At 41.8% G+C, this 13,845-nt stretch overlaps 1 protein-coding gene across 1 annotated transcript; it reads left to right on the top strand.

Annotated features, from left to right (window-relative positions):
• Positions 1-1,165: 1,165 nt before the first annotated feature.
• Positions 1,166-5,300, top strand: zic2a (zic family member 2 (odd-paired homolog, Drosophila), a). Its single transcript, XM_085250575.1, has 3 exons — positions 1,166-2,732; positions 3,925-4,088; positions 4,290-5,300. The coding sequence occupies exons 1-3, from the start codon at positions 1,760-1,762 to the stop codon at positions 4,482-4,484; spliced, it is 1,332 nt and encodes a 443-aa protein (XP_085106701.1). The 5' UTR covers positions 1,166-1,759; the 3' UTR covers positions 4,485-5,300.
• The last annotated feature ends 8,545 nt before the right edge of the window (positions 5,301-13,845 follow it).

Raw genomic sequence — 13,845 nt, 5'->3', positions numbered from 1 at the left:
TGTGTTGTGTGACGGAACCGCAGAGCTTGTGGGATTTTTTTGGGGGGTGAAAATGTAAGTAAACTTCCTTTGACTTGCATGTGAATAAGCAGCTTTGGTGCACGGCCTGTGTATTTATGTGGCTACAGATTCAGTGTGTGTTTGTTGTGGGAAGGTGTCAGTAAATAATTCACAGAAGTATTTTGGAGTATTTGACTTCTATCTGTCTGGCTGCGTGGGACACCAAAAAGGGGGAAAATGAAAGAAGAACAAGAAATCCAATGTAGACATTACTGTGCTAACGTGGGGCAAAAAAAAAAAATCGACTTTTTTTCTTACAAAAACACACCATATGTCACTATCAACACATCCTACTTTATGGCCGAAAATGCGTCACTGACAGTTCAACACAACCTCTACCTTATAGGTCACTAAGGGTTAACTTTCACCTTAGCCCAGTTCACCGCTGTAACATGTAACTTAATTGGTGTGGTAAAGTGAGAACCACCAACGAAGCAGAACTAGCGACATATACAACCACTAAAGAAACCGTCAGCCACCACTGACGGCTGCCCGGGTGAGACCTGGAGAACCACTAAAGGCCCAGTTGTGGTTGTACAACCAGTGGAAAACCACTGGACTCCATATGGAGCCACACATGCTTTTTCAGCTGTCATGAATTAAGTGACTCAAACTTTATTTATTTTTTTCTGGTAAGGATGGATAGATGGGTTTTTTTGCCTTTACTGAGATGATATGACTGTATAGCGTTGTGGTTAATTGACAATTTATTTTTGATGTCAGTTTCTGTAAATTAAATACAACATCAGCGCTTTTTAAAAACAGGGATACAGTAAAACACAGACCACTTACGTCACATCTACAAAACTACCTAATCAATACCTTAATCCATTATGTCAACTCTTACTTTTTACAATCTTCACTATTTCTCATCAAATGCTGTGTTTGTATCCTTCATACTACAACTTCCCTCAGAATATAAACAACAAAAACAGCTCTCCTCTCTCTTGTCGTGATCCTTTCGCCCGCACACCTCCCAAATCTTCTCCTAAAAGTAGGCGGTAATTATTAGTGGAAAATGGCGTTGCGCTATTAAGTCGCCAAAGCGCTACCTGCTATTGGAGGGGCACCTGGGATTGATGAGGCGCGGCGGCCAATGAGACTGCGAGGAATGAATGAACGCTCTCCAGTTAAAGGGGGCGGAAGAGGAGGTAGAGCCAGTCCACGGAGAAACAGGGACCCTCCGCGATAAACACGGGCAAAGCCAGAGAAATAAATACGTGCGCGTTTGGGAACGGCGTTTTTTGAGATGCCCCAGCTACTGTCTCTCTGCTGTATGCAGAAGGCACCTAGTACGATAATTATTTAATTCTTCGAGTCAATTTTAACGCAAAAAACAAAAAAAACAAAAAAAAACTGCCGTAGTCAAGAGAAGAGGACACGAGGAAACTCTTGGATTTTTAAGTCACAAGTAAACTAGAAGTAAATTCAGTGTTCGATAAGCCGAGATTCCCTCTTTTATTTATTTTTTATTTTTTACATTTTTCTTTTCTTTTCTTTTTTTCAACTCTTGAGCGGAGCAGCGCTTTGAAACACGCCTGATATGTTGTTTCCAAGGCTGGAAGTTCAATCGTCGCGTGCCAGCACCGAGATTTGATTTTTCCGTCTTCTTCTTTTACTAATTTGCTGTAGCTTCGAGCTCTGTGCTGGTGTTTTATATATATATATATATAAAAAAAGAAATCGCTTTGAAGACATAATGCTACTGGATGCTGGTCACCAGTTCCCAGGACTCGGAGTGGGCTCGTTTGCCAGGCATCACTCAGCCAGCGAGATGCAGGAGAGAGACTTGAGTTTGGCACAAAATAGCTTTGTTGACTCTGCACACATGGGTGCGTTTAAGCTGAACCATGATCTCTCCCCAGGACAGAGCTCTGCCTTCACCACCCAGGCGCCGGGCTACCCCGCAGCGGCTCTGGGGGCTCACGCCGCCCATGTCACCTCGTATGCAAGCTCCCCTTTCAACTCCACCAGGGACTTTCTCTTTCGTAGTCGCGGCTTCGGAGAATCCTCTCCGGCGAGTAGCCAACACACTATTTTTGGCCCCACGGCGGGATCCCTTCATCACTCCCACACAGACACTCAAGGCCACATTCTGTTCCCCGGGATCCACGACCAGCATGGGTCCCACGGATCCCCGAACGTCCTGAATGGGCAAATGAGGCTTGGACTACCCGGCGAAGTTTTCGGACGCTCCGACCAATACCACCAGGTTTCCAGTCCGAGGACCGACCCGTATTCGGCCGCGCAGCTCCACAACCAGTACGGCTCCATGAATATGAACATGGGGATGAACATGGCAGCCCACCACCACCCCGGTGCCTTTTTCCGTTACATGAGGCAACAGTGCATCAAGCAGGAGCTCATCTGCAAGTGGATCGACCCCGAGCAGCTCAGCAACCCCAAAAAGTGTTGCAATAAAACTTTTAGCACCATGCACGAGTTGGTCACTCACGTCTCAGTGGAGCACGTCGGTGGTCCGGAGCAGACCAACCACATCTGCTTCTGGGAGGATTGCTCCCGGGAGAGCAAACCGTTCAAGGCAAAATACAAACTGGTCAACCACATTCGGGTGCACACTGGAGAAAAGCCTTTCCCCTGCCCCTTCCCTGGCTGCGGGAAGGTCTTCGCACGGTCGGAAAACTTGAAGATACACAAGAGGACGCATACAGGTAATTAAAATAATAATGCAAATAATAACGATCGCGCAAGCTTTATTTGATATAAAATTGTTTTATTTAAATAGTAAGCCCGGTGTGGGTGCTGTCACCGAGCGTACCCGAGGATTTATTTCGCTGTTGTAAATGCGTGTCTTGCCAAGACAAACTCACATTAAGATCTAATTACCAGCGGGTATTTTAGGCTGCTAAAGTAGTATTCCAGGATCACATCCAGGGCAGAGAGGGAGAGGGGGAGGAGGGGGGGGGGGGGGAGAAGAGAAGAGAGAACAAATGCGTTTAAAATGGTGGGGATACTTCATTTCTTCGTTACACGGCTACTCTGGGCCCGTTCGAACTCTTCTTCTGGTGCTTTAAAAACGCACAGAAAGCAGTTTAGTTGGCTCTCTGGGAGCTTTATTGTTCAGGCTAAACTTTAGAAATGGGTCAAAGGGAATAGAGAGAGCGCGTTGCGTGCGTCCTAGAGCAGCCAGCCTCGTAGTAAAATCACATCAGCTCATTCATGATACTCTGCGTGTATGTATGTGTGTATTTCGCGTCTCCTCAACCCCACCCACCCTTTTCCATATAGGTTTTTCTCCTTGTGTCCTTATTAAATATTTGTATTTAGCTCTGAAACGATTTGCACTTGGTGTTTGCTCGGGGGTTGTGTGTAGATTTAGCCGAGCACAGTAGCAGCAATGCTGCCAGGAATGCCTTTTGTTTTCCCATGCGCCTCTCTCATATGTGTTGAGGTGCTAGACAGGGCCATTACCAGCCTCTCACATTTTGACTTATTTTCTAGGAAATACATTACGGTGCCGTGCCATGAAATTGGCCACGTGCTAATTAGATTTTTATTGTCTCCCGGCAAATGATATGCCTTCTGCAGGCCTACTGAGGACGGCCTCGTCGTCTTTCTCCCACCCCCTTCCAATCACTATGCGCATTATTTAGGCTAAATAAGACGTTGCAGCACCCCCACTTCGTTTTAAAAGACGCTTGAAACTTTGTCACAATTGTTACGGCTAAACGTGTTGCTTTTAACCCTGCGTTTTATTTACATTTTTTTTTAATGAATGGCATCAGCAATACTCTGCACTCAACTTTTACAACAGACTGGTTCTGCACAAGCTCTTGTTGTTACACACTTCAGCCTGAGGCAGTCTCAAAAACATCTTTTCTTTTCTTTATTTCTTTCTTGCAGGAGAGAAACCGTTCCAGTGTGAGTTTGAGGGATGCGACAGAAGATTTGCAAACAGCAGCGACCGAAAGAAACACATGCACGTTCACACGTCGGACAAGCCATATCTCTGCAAAATGTGCGACAAGTCTTACACACATCCCAGCTCTCTACGAAAACACATGAAGGTAAGTAAGGCGTTGAGGGAAGTGTGTGTGTGTTCTTCTATTTTTTTTTTTTTTAAATATTTTTGTACAGTCTAATACCAGGTGGTTTTTAGAATTTATGGTGGTTTTTTTTGTGTGTTTTTTTTTTTTGTTTAACGTGTAAATCAGAAAATAAATATGTATTTTCTTCTTTTCTTCTTTTCTTATTTCTTTTTTTTTTAGGTCCACGAATCCTCTCCACCAGCGTCAGACTCATCACCAGCAGCCAGCTCTGGTTACGAATCATCCACACCTCCAGGGCTGGTGTCACCCACCACGGAGACTCAAAGCAACACCACCCTTTCCCCAGCCTCAGCTGTGCACAACACCACCAACCACAGTGGCCTGTCCTCCAATTTCAGTGAATGGTATGTTTAGGACTACGCTGAAATGAAGCAACACACACTCGTTTCACTGAGTTTTGGGACATGTGCACACAGGAGGCACACGAACACTTCTTTATTTTTTAATCTTATTATTTTGGATTTACCAGGGAAGATGATGATTACCAACAGAGGAAAAATATGTATAATATTTGAGGTGTATTTCATATAATGTAAATAATCACTAAAAGCCCAAATTCCATTTGGTTGTGATAGTTCGTCTGTCTTTGGTGTGTTGATGTTCCTTCAATGGTAGCTATTTCTCTTAACTGGACCTTTTAGTGCACACATTACAATAAAATTGTACTATAATGTTGAATATTGTGATCCTAAGGCAAATTGATTGTACTATACTAAACATCTATAAACTGGAAAGAGTGCCAAAGTTAACATTTAACTCAAACAGACCACAATATTATGCTTGTGAATGTATATTTTAGTTTGCTGGGCTTAACTTGTGATGTTTTGTGCTTTGCAAATTGGAATTGTGAAACACTATCTGGAAGATTGTGAGGACAATAAACGTTGTGCCGTTCGATTTTTTTTCTTTCCTGTAACTACACCCTTCCTTTTGTAAATATCAGCTGCCATATTTATCCATTTGTAATTAAATTATGGTATTTACTTGCTACAGATGAAACAGTATTTATAAAGAATGTTTCTTTACTATAAATATGTACAATTACGAGCTAAACATGGGCAGTTGTTTCGTTATGTGCTTTTGTTCAAAGTTTTAAGAGGTGTTTTCTTCCTTATTGTGATAAGAATTTTACTGCATACAAATATAATAAAAGGTGTTGCAAGTGCTAAATACCCTTTTGCCTTTCCTCCTTTTTACGCTGCTGGGTGCTTGGTGCAGTTTGTAGTGAGTTACACGCAGTTTGGGATTTAGTCTGGTTTGGAATGGGTCAGAGAAGTTTTATGACTTCACCAATTTTTTTTTCTTTTTCTAAACTAGTCATTATCTCCCCTCTAAATGTCCATGCTGTCAACTCTTTTCTTTTCGGTGAGGAAAAGGCATCGTGGAAATCATGCTGTCAGGCCCTTAAGACAATGGGGCTGTGGAGATAAATAAGAAGTCCCGGAATTAAAAGTGGCCTGTGTGCGCACACAGTCTGAATTTTCTGAAAGCCAAACTATTTGAAATAATGAATTTAATTTCTAACTTTTTTAAAAAGAATGATTCAATTCGTACATTAGTTTTATTTTAATTAAAGAGGAAAACAAAGCAAACTACGCAATTTAACTTCTGCGCACGTGAACGCAACAAAATGCGTGCGAAAGCTGTTCGGTTCGCGCAGGCGTGTGGGGGGAGCAAAAGCTTTTCTTCTCCGTACATCATTGTCTTATCCCTTTTAAAAAAATTCCCAAACCAGGTGCGGGGATTTTTATTTGAAAATAGAAACTGTAAATATAACCCACCCTCCCTCCCCCCACGCTGGACATTTCACTGGACAGGAGTTTAGTGCAGCCGTGAAGCAGCCGTGAACTTGAACTTGACACAGCTTTAGTTGTTTTCTGGGAGCTCATCTTGGTGCTCTGGTTTCAGCCTGTTCTTGGGGATGACCATGTGTTTCCCGTAGTCCTGCTATTAATATAGATGGTTTTTAGTGCTCGGATGTGAAGGTTTGTGTTGCTGCTGTTAAACTTAACGACTCAGATTAATATCAGTGTCACCTTGCAGCCTGTTTACACCCCAAGGGCTAAATGTCACCGTCTGAGGCCACGACAAGTGCTTGTCTAGTGGCGTGACGCTTTGAGAGACGCCGGCCTCTGCTGTATTGCGCATGCTTACCAGAACGAGCTGCTGTCATTATTTTTACATGAGTCGTGCTTCATGGATGTTGAGCAAAGAAAAACGCGAAGTGGGACTCGTTATCTTTTCCAGACCGCTGTAGCAGCAAGTGGCACTCTGTCTTCTTGAGCTGTTAGCAAACACTGAGTTAGTGCTCACATTTCTTGGCTCTCGGAGTGATGTGGTTAATGAAAAGATTGTGGATCCTCCGGGAAGTCAGGCTGATTACGACCAGACAATATTAACTAAAAGCTGTTAGAACCTTATAAAAATATCCCCCCCCCCCCCCCCCCCCCGTCTCTCTTTGTCTCTCTCACTTTTACAATTCTTTAATACATCTGAGTTTTGTTAGACTCCTTTCCGCCTCACATACTTGGATTATGTGCCAATCAAGAGCGCAAACTTGAGTTTGGTGCTGTTTTATCATTGTGGTAGAGATGGACGAAAGAATTATTAGTTGTGGATTTTTTTTCACAGTATTTAGCACTTGAAATCACCTCCTAATGGCCTTTTTAGTGGCTGGCCCGGTGACCTCCTCGCATGAGGAAGGTATGACCTGTGGGGAGTGGGAAAGGTCAGCTCCACACAGTGTGTCGATGTCGGTTCCTGTTCGGCTCCTGCTGTGCTGATATTGATCCGCAGAGAAGGAAGCGGGTTTTTTTTCCTTCTCACATCTCTTTGTAGGCTACATTGTGTTCTGTTAGGATAATACTGTAGTGTATACTGTAAAGGCACACTCGACTTGCCTCACTAGGGCCCTTACATATAGGTCTGTTAAAGTCTTGTGATGTTTCACTCCACAACGTGTTATGCGTCGTCTCGTCTCTCTTTATACTTACTGTACTGTATATAACAGAGATGACAAAAAGGTTTACTTTGACTTTGACAAAGTGTCACTTTTGCGGTCAGACTATATGCGGACAGCAGAGGTGAAACCTGTTAATATGCATTAAAAAAATGCAAAAATTAAAATAAATAAATAAAAATTGGACGACTATTTGGGGGTGATGTTTAATTTCCGAGATGGAGAATACAAATTGGATTTTAAACTGCTACTGAGACGCAATCAGCACCCTGATTGCTAGACCATCGTCGCCTTTGCGACCAACATGTCAGTAAAATAAAATCAGCTTGGAAACAACAGGTTTCACTCACATTATAGGCTACTTTAAATAATGGCTTCTTTAACAGACAGCGTATTGCGCATTTATAGAATACAGTAGATAACGAAATAGGAAAAAAAATGACAAGTGTATTTTTCGCCTTTATTATGCTACTTAGGATATTATTGCACCCAACTTTATTTGTCATTTCTCAGGGAGAATGGGGATAGTATTACACTCAGTTAGGGAATTGTGAATGATGTCCTCGGTCATAATTAGGGACGTGTTTACGGCAAACAACTATTAGGTACAGCGTTTGACTCGAGAATATCTAAATTCAGCTGCACCGGAGTTGCAGTTCAAGATGTGAGCTAAAAGGGAATCTGCTGACTGGAGCTGGTTTGAAGTTTGAGTAACAGAGGGAGGCAGCTCTGGATGGGACCGTGGGCCTCCTGGGAATTAAACCAAGTCGTAACGCGCGTGTCCTGAGCTGCTGTAGTTTGTTGGGTTTGCAACCACAGCAACACCTGAGACGCGTCGTTCATTGGTGATTTCAGGAGCTCTCTCTCTCTCTCTCTCTCTCTCTCTCTCTCTCTCTCTCTCTCTCTCATACACTCTAAGTGTCCACGGTTTGCTTTCAGCCAGTATAAATATGTACGTGAAGGTGCTTTATTGTAACACGTGTGGCTGTGTGTGTATGTTTATTTCTGGTTAGAGGTCTTGTGGGGGGGGAAAAAAGAAATAAATAAAAAATTAAAGTAACAGCAGGCCCATCGGTTATTACCACAGCATAAATTATTGCTCTTTGTCATTCATAATTCATATTCATGGCACCCTTTGCTTGCTTGTTTTTTTGTTTGTTTTAGTTTAATGTCGAGCATTTTGTCCATGTAGCCTATTTGTAGCGAAGGCTACGGACAGAGCTACACCTGTTTTACCTTCCCCTGATCAGACAGGCAGCCAGCGTGAGGGTAAATAAAACGGATCCGGTTTACTTTGAGATATCAAACGTCACGATGCACATTATGAACGCGGTACTGATGCGGAGCACTGAGGGGCAGTGGGTGGATTAGTGAGGTTTTTTTTTCCACACTGACCGATATATATATATATATATATATATATATATATATATATATATATATATATATATATATATATATATATATAAATAAAAAAGCAGGCTCATATATATATATATATATATATATATATATATATATATGAGCCTGCTTTTCTTTTCTTCTGCCCTGCTTCGTTACCAAATCTGTGAATTCTGCTGTTTTAGTTGGCGTTGAAAGAAATGTCATATCACGATGCAGGCAGGCTACTTCCCAAACGGGCCGTTCTCAGTAGAAATAACATGAGCGCTCTTCGGTCGGTGAGCATGTTTGGTCAGAAAAGTTTTAAAGCAAAAACGTCACATCCTTTAATTGAATTTGAACCGTTCTAATGAACGCGTCTGTTCGCCTGCGCGTGTTATTTATAGCCGCTCTGTCACTTCAAACAGTGGGCGTTCCCACCTTAAAGAGAATTTTAATACGTGTAGTAAATGTCACGTAGGATTTCCTTAAAGAAAGATCAACAATGAAAGAGAAACAGTATAGAAAACGAAAAAAAAAAACTTACAGTCACAGCTCACGTTAGTTTTACTCACATGATGTAAAGAAAAAATGTTTTATTATCTTTTTATATATGAATTAAAGTTGGACTGACAAGATTAGTTTAATGCTGATATTATAATTTGCATGTAGACTTGGAGGAGGAGGTGTGACAAGGCCTTCCTGGTCTCCCCTCGTAAAAGTTAATAGGGGTGTCACTTCAGTGTGCAGACAAGTGCAGTCCACTTAATATCCAGAGCAATAAATAGCTTAAGTAGAATATAAACATTTTCACTATGTCAGATAGATAGATAGATAGATAGAGGGCCTTGTATTATGAGAAAGTGAAAAATTTATATATACAACAGTGATAAAAATAAAGAAAAGTAAAAATGAAGTTATTTAATTATTAATTCATCTTTTATTTGCTATTCTCTGAAGCGCTGGGGAGAAAATGTCTTTCTTTCGTTCTTTCTGTCTGTCTGTCTGTCTGTCTGCCCGTCTGTCTGTCTGTGACACGGCTTCTGTTGTTTTTGTACTGAAGTCGATGCACAGTCTGCCTTCCTGTACAACGCAGCTCTCATGGCCTTTCATCTGAGTTCAGCGGCCGCCTTTCTCACACAGATGAATGTGTTTCTGTGAAAGAGCCGGAATGGCTGTCACTTCTCCTGGCACGATGGAGAAACAAACAAAACCCCCTACTCCTTTAAGGAAGCTTGGCGCAGGCACCTCCCATCGGACACAAACACTACAGAGTCAGAAGCACAAATAGCCTTAAAAGCTAAACACTCTCCCTTTCATGCAGAAAGCTTGGCATGACTGGTCCTCTTATGCACACAGAGAAACACAAAGTGGAGAGGTGCAGAGTAAATGACATACTCGAGCTGGACTGACTTATTGTTGTCTTCGTCCCCCCAGAAAAGAGTTTGAAACCCACTAATCCCTCAAAAAACTCTGCATCCTCCCCTGCTGCTGATTTTGCAGTGAAGTTCTCGAAGTGGCTCCTACACATCACTTTGCCAATTCTGTTTATTAAACAATAGATAATGTGCTGCTAATACAAGACGTTTTCAGGTAACTCCTCTTTTTTTCTTTCTCTCTGGCCAAAGCCAAGACTCTTCAAGACAGGAGCAGGTGTAGCATCAAAGACCAATTATCTGCATGCTGAAAACAAAGCTAACCAGAAATCAGATTATGTTATTGATTTTTTTCTCTCTCATGTATCCACAGTTTGCACATTTTTATACACACAGAATGTGGAACATGTGACAAGTTCATTGCAGAATGTTTTGAGAAATTTGCAAGAAGTACACTACTCCCTGTCTCTCTCTTTCTCTCTGTCTCTGACACACACACACACACACACACACACACACACACACACACACACACACACACACACACACACACACACACACACACACACACACACACAGAGAGAGAGACAAGGCCAAGGAAATTTTCAATTTCCTCACACCTGTAAACATGCTGTTTTACCTCAGCTCTTTTGATCTTCAAACAGACCAGAGCTGTGCCCTGGGGGACCCCGTGCAGAAAGGGTGACTAGGTGGTGTGTGTTTTCTGGTTTATAGGAATGCTGGCTGGTAATGGAGCATACCTCACGGCCATTTTGCATTTCATATTTTAAGCCCATGCTGTAGTGGGTTCCTAATGAGGAGCATCTCAGATGAAGCTGAAGCCCGATCACCTCACAGTCAAGTCCAAGAACAAGGACTGCAGCCTGAATGCTGAAGTAAAAACTGCCACTTTAGGTCAAAATGTTTTAAATGCAACACTTTAAAATAATAGTACCTGTGCAAAAAAGAACAAAGCATTTTAAGCGAGTCAGAAAGTGAGTAGAAGGGTTTCAAAGGGAGTCATTTCACCTCTTGTGCAAATACGATCATGGTGAACAGTCTAAGCTGATCATTTATGAGGTGTTAGTCTGTATTTTTATTTAAAAAGACTGCACTGATAGCACTTGAAATGGGCAAATTGAGGATTTTTGCTTAAGCTGTAGCGAGCAGCATTTGATTTGTTTCCTCTCGACAGTGACAGCAAACTCAAAAGGTCACAGCTAAAACGTTATCGCAATATGAAAATGCAATGCAAATCACGTTCACTCAGTTGATCTTCCCATTTGAACATTCACTGTGACAGATTAGAAAAGTTTCTGAGGGACCTTTTTTTATTATTTTATTTTACTTTTTTTTTTTCTTTCAGGAAAGCGATTCATGCCAGCGAAGCTAGGTGCGAGCGCAGTGCTCATGCCCCCCTCCGCTGTCACTCACATTCAGATCAAGAACGATCAGAAAACAAAAGTCACTGCTCATATTCAAATATTTTTATATGACATGACACAGGAATGAGTTGAATATGCCCCCTACTAATTCCCCCAACACACACACACACAGACACAAACGCAAGCCTACAAACCTTCTGTCAACTTGTGTGTCTTCTCATCTTTTCAGATTTTGTTTATTGATTTTCTTCTCAAATCTTACAAGACAACCCCTGACATGAGCTTAATCTAAAGGAAAGCAGCGAGGAGAGTTTGGAGTAAATCTTCGCCTCACTTTGAGATGATTTCATTTCTGATGTGTTGCGACGTGACTGTGTTGAATGCTTAATATCTTAAAGCACATCAGTGGTAAAAGGCTGTCTGACTTCCACTGGTTTAACTAATAAGAAAGAAATGAAAGTGGACAGAGATCAAACCAGTTGCGGTCGTCGCGACGCAGACTCTTATTCACAAAGTCATTATCACTCTGATCTTAACAGCATTTTCACAGTCTGCTTCTCTCCAGAGGGTTCCACTCACCAGAGGAGACAAACAAATAACACACGTGTGTAGGCTTTGTCACATGCAAATCAGCAATCCTCAACTTTTGTTTTTCCATTAAATTCACCATTTGGTCACAGGAATGATATATGGTATTGATTATATTTCTTGCATATTCTTCTTTTATTGGAAATTTGGAAGTATGACAAGTTTTCTCCAGTGCTGGGCTTTCTCAGCAGGGTACCACTCAGACATTGTCTGTTCTCTGAGACGAGGGTGAACTTGCTTACCTCTACTTCTTGAGTTTAGTGAGCTGGAAGGAGCTAATTTCATTGACTTTCACCTCCTTTTCTTTTCTCTCCCTTGTACACCACAGTCCCCTGACAGTAAGACTTTTCTGGTCAGTGAGTGTATTGACAGGCAGTCAGTTAGCACTTGACATGTCAATGTCCAGTCCAGTCTTGGTCTTGTTAAGATTCTGGGTGTTTGTGTATATTTCTCATTGGCAGAACTGATTTATCTGACAGCAGTCTGGGAGATTATGGCAGATTTAACCCCAGTGCAAAGTATCTGTACCCAGGAATAAACTTAGTTTGGGTAAGGTCACCAGGCCGAGGTCATTATTTACATCGGGACACTGGATGGCACAGTCACTGATGTTTCAACATTTTAAAAAATTTACTTTGCATTGTTTGAACAAAAAAAGTTTGCTACAATGATAATAATTATTTGATGTAGGTGTATAAATGAGTATATGCATACCTTCCGGCCCCACCAACCCTTACTTAACAATCCAAGATGGCAGCAGGAAGCATAAGTAGTATTAAAACTGCACAGCGTTTTTAAGTTAAAACAAACAAACAAACAAACAAACAAACAAACAAACAAACAAACAAACAAACAAACAAAACAGCAGTTATTAAAAATCAAACCAATCCTGTTTTTTCTTACTTTTCCAACATTATTACTGGATTGCACTAATTCAGGAGCTACATGACTCCTGAGTTCCAACATCTGAAGTACCTGGAACGTGGCAGAAAGCCTTCCTCAAGAAGGTCTCATCTTTTCAAGCTGTTTAAGTACTTCCCCATGTATAATCTGGGAATAGCTGAAGTTCTGCACCATATTAACACCGAAATGGTGGTAAAAGCCATAATGACAGTGACTTACCGTCGACGAATATCTGTTATGTGGGTGGTGGTAGGTGCTATGCAGTGGGAAGAGGTTGTTTCTCCATTGTTTAGAGCTGCTTTGCCAAGGTTCCAACTCTCTATGCACAACAAACACAGAGCAGCGTTAATGTAGCTTTCTCTCCAAACAACCCAATGCTTCCTGGGTAGAGTCACTCAGAGATAGGATACATCACTGCGCTGTATTAAAGGAGCTTGTTTTACCAGCTACATTCCTCTGTGATGCCAACATCACAGTGATGGAAGGTGCTGTCTGGGTAACTTGGCAGCGGTGGCCATGACAACCTCACACGGTTAATAAATTTGAGAGGTGCATCACCAGCTAAAATAACACAAAGCATGGCTTGCACCAGCAGATGTGACACTGCTTTTGGTGCTTGCAAAGGTGAGAACAGGGGTCATAATGGGCCCTTTAGTTAGCGATGACTGTGGCCACCCACGGCCATTTTCTGACTAAACCCATGGGCACAGAAATACAAGGCTTTCGTTTATAAATTCAACTCGCCATGATTGAATTTGGCTAAATTTTGTCAATCCTTCTAAATTATTATTATGATTATTTTACAATTGTATTAGGAGCTGGGATTTGTTTTCCCGAAGTTTTATCTGCTGGGTCATCACTGTTTGGCGTGACACAGATGCATAGTAGTTTGTGTTGTCTACACGTGTTGTCGACAGACAATCAAAAGTGTCAGGGCAGCACGTTTGTCAGTATGTTTTCGCTCCTATCAGTGTCAGGTGCATGCATATATTCTTGAGAGATCCATATTAGTCTTACAAAACATGAATATAAACATGACTCCGAAAACCACCTCACACAAGAGTCTTTTCAGAGACAGACTGACGTTTCCTCCCGCTTTTCTCGTTCACCCGCTAAGGAGGCGT

Source organism: Mchenga conophoros, linkage group LG16 (assembly GCF_057382185.1).
Source record: "Mchenga conophoros isolate Kocher_MC1m ecotype Shallow Benthic linkage group LG16, M_conophoros_male_GT1.1, whole genome shotgun sequence".
Lineage (NCBI taxonomy): Eukaryota > Metazoa > Chordata > Actinopteri > Cichliformes > Cichlidae > Mchenga > Mchenga conophoros.
This window is presented reverse-complemented; position numbering and strand designations above follow the sequence as displayed.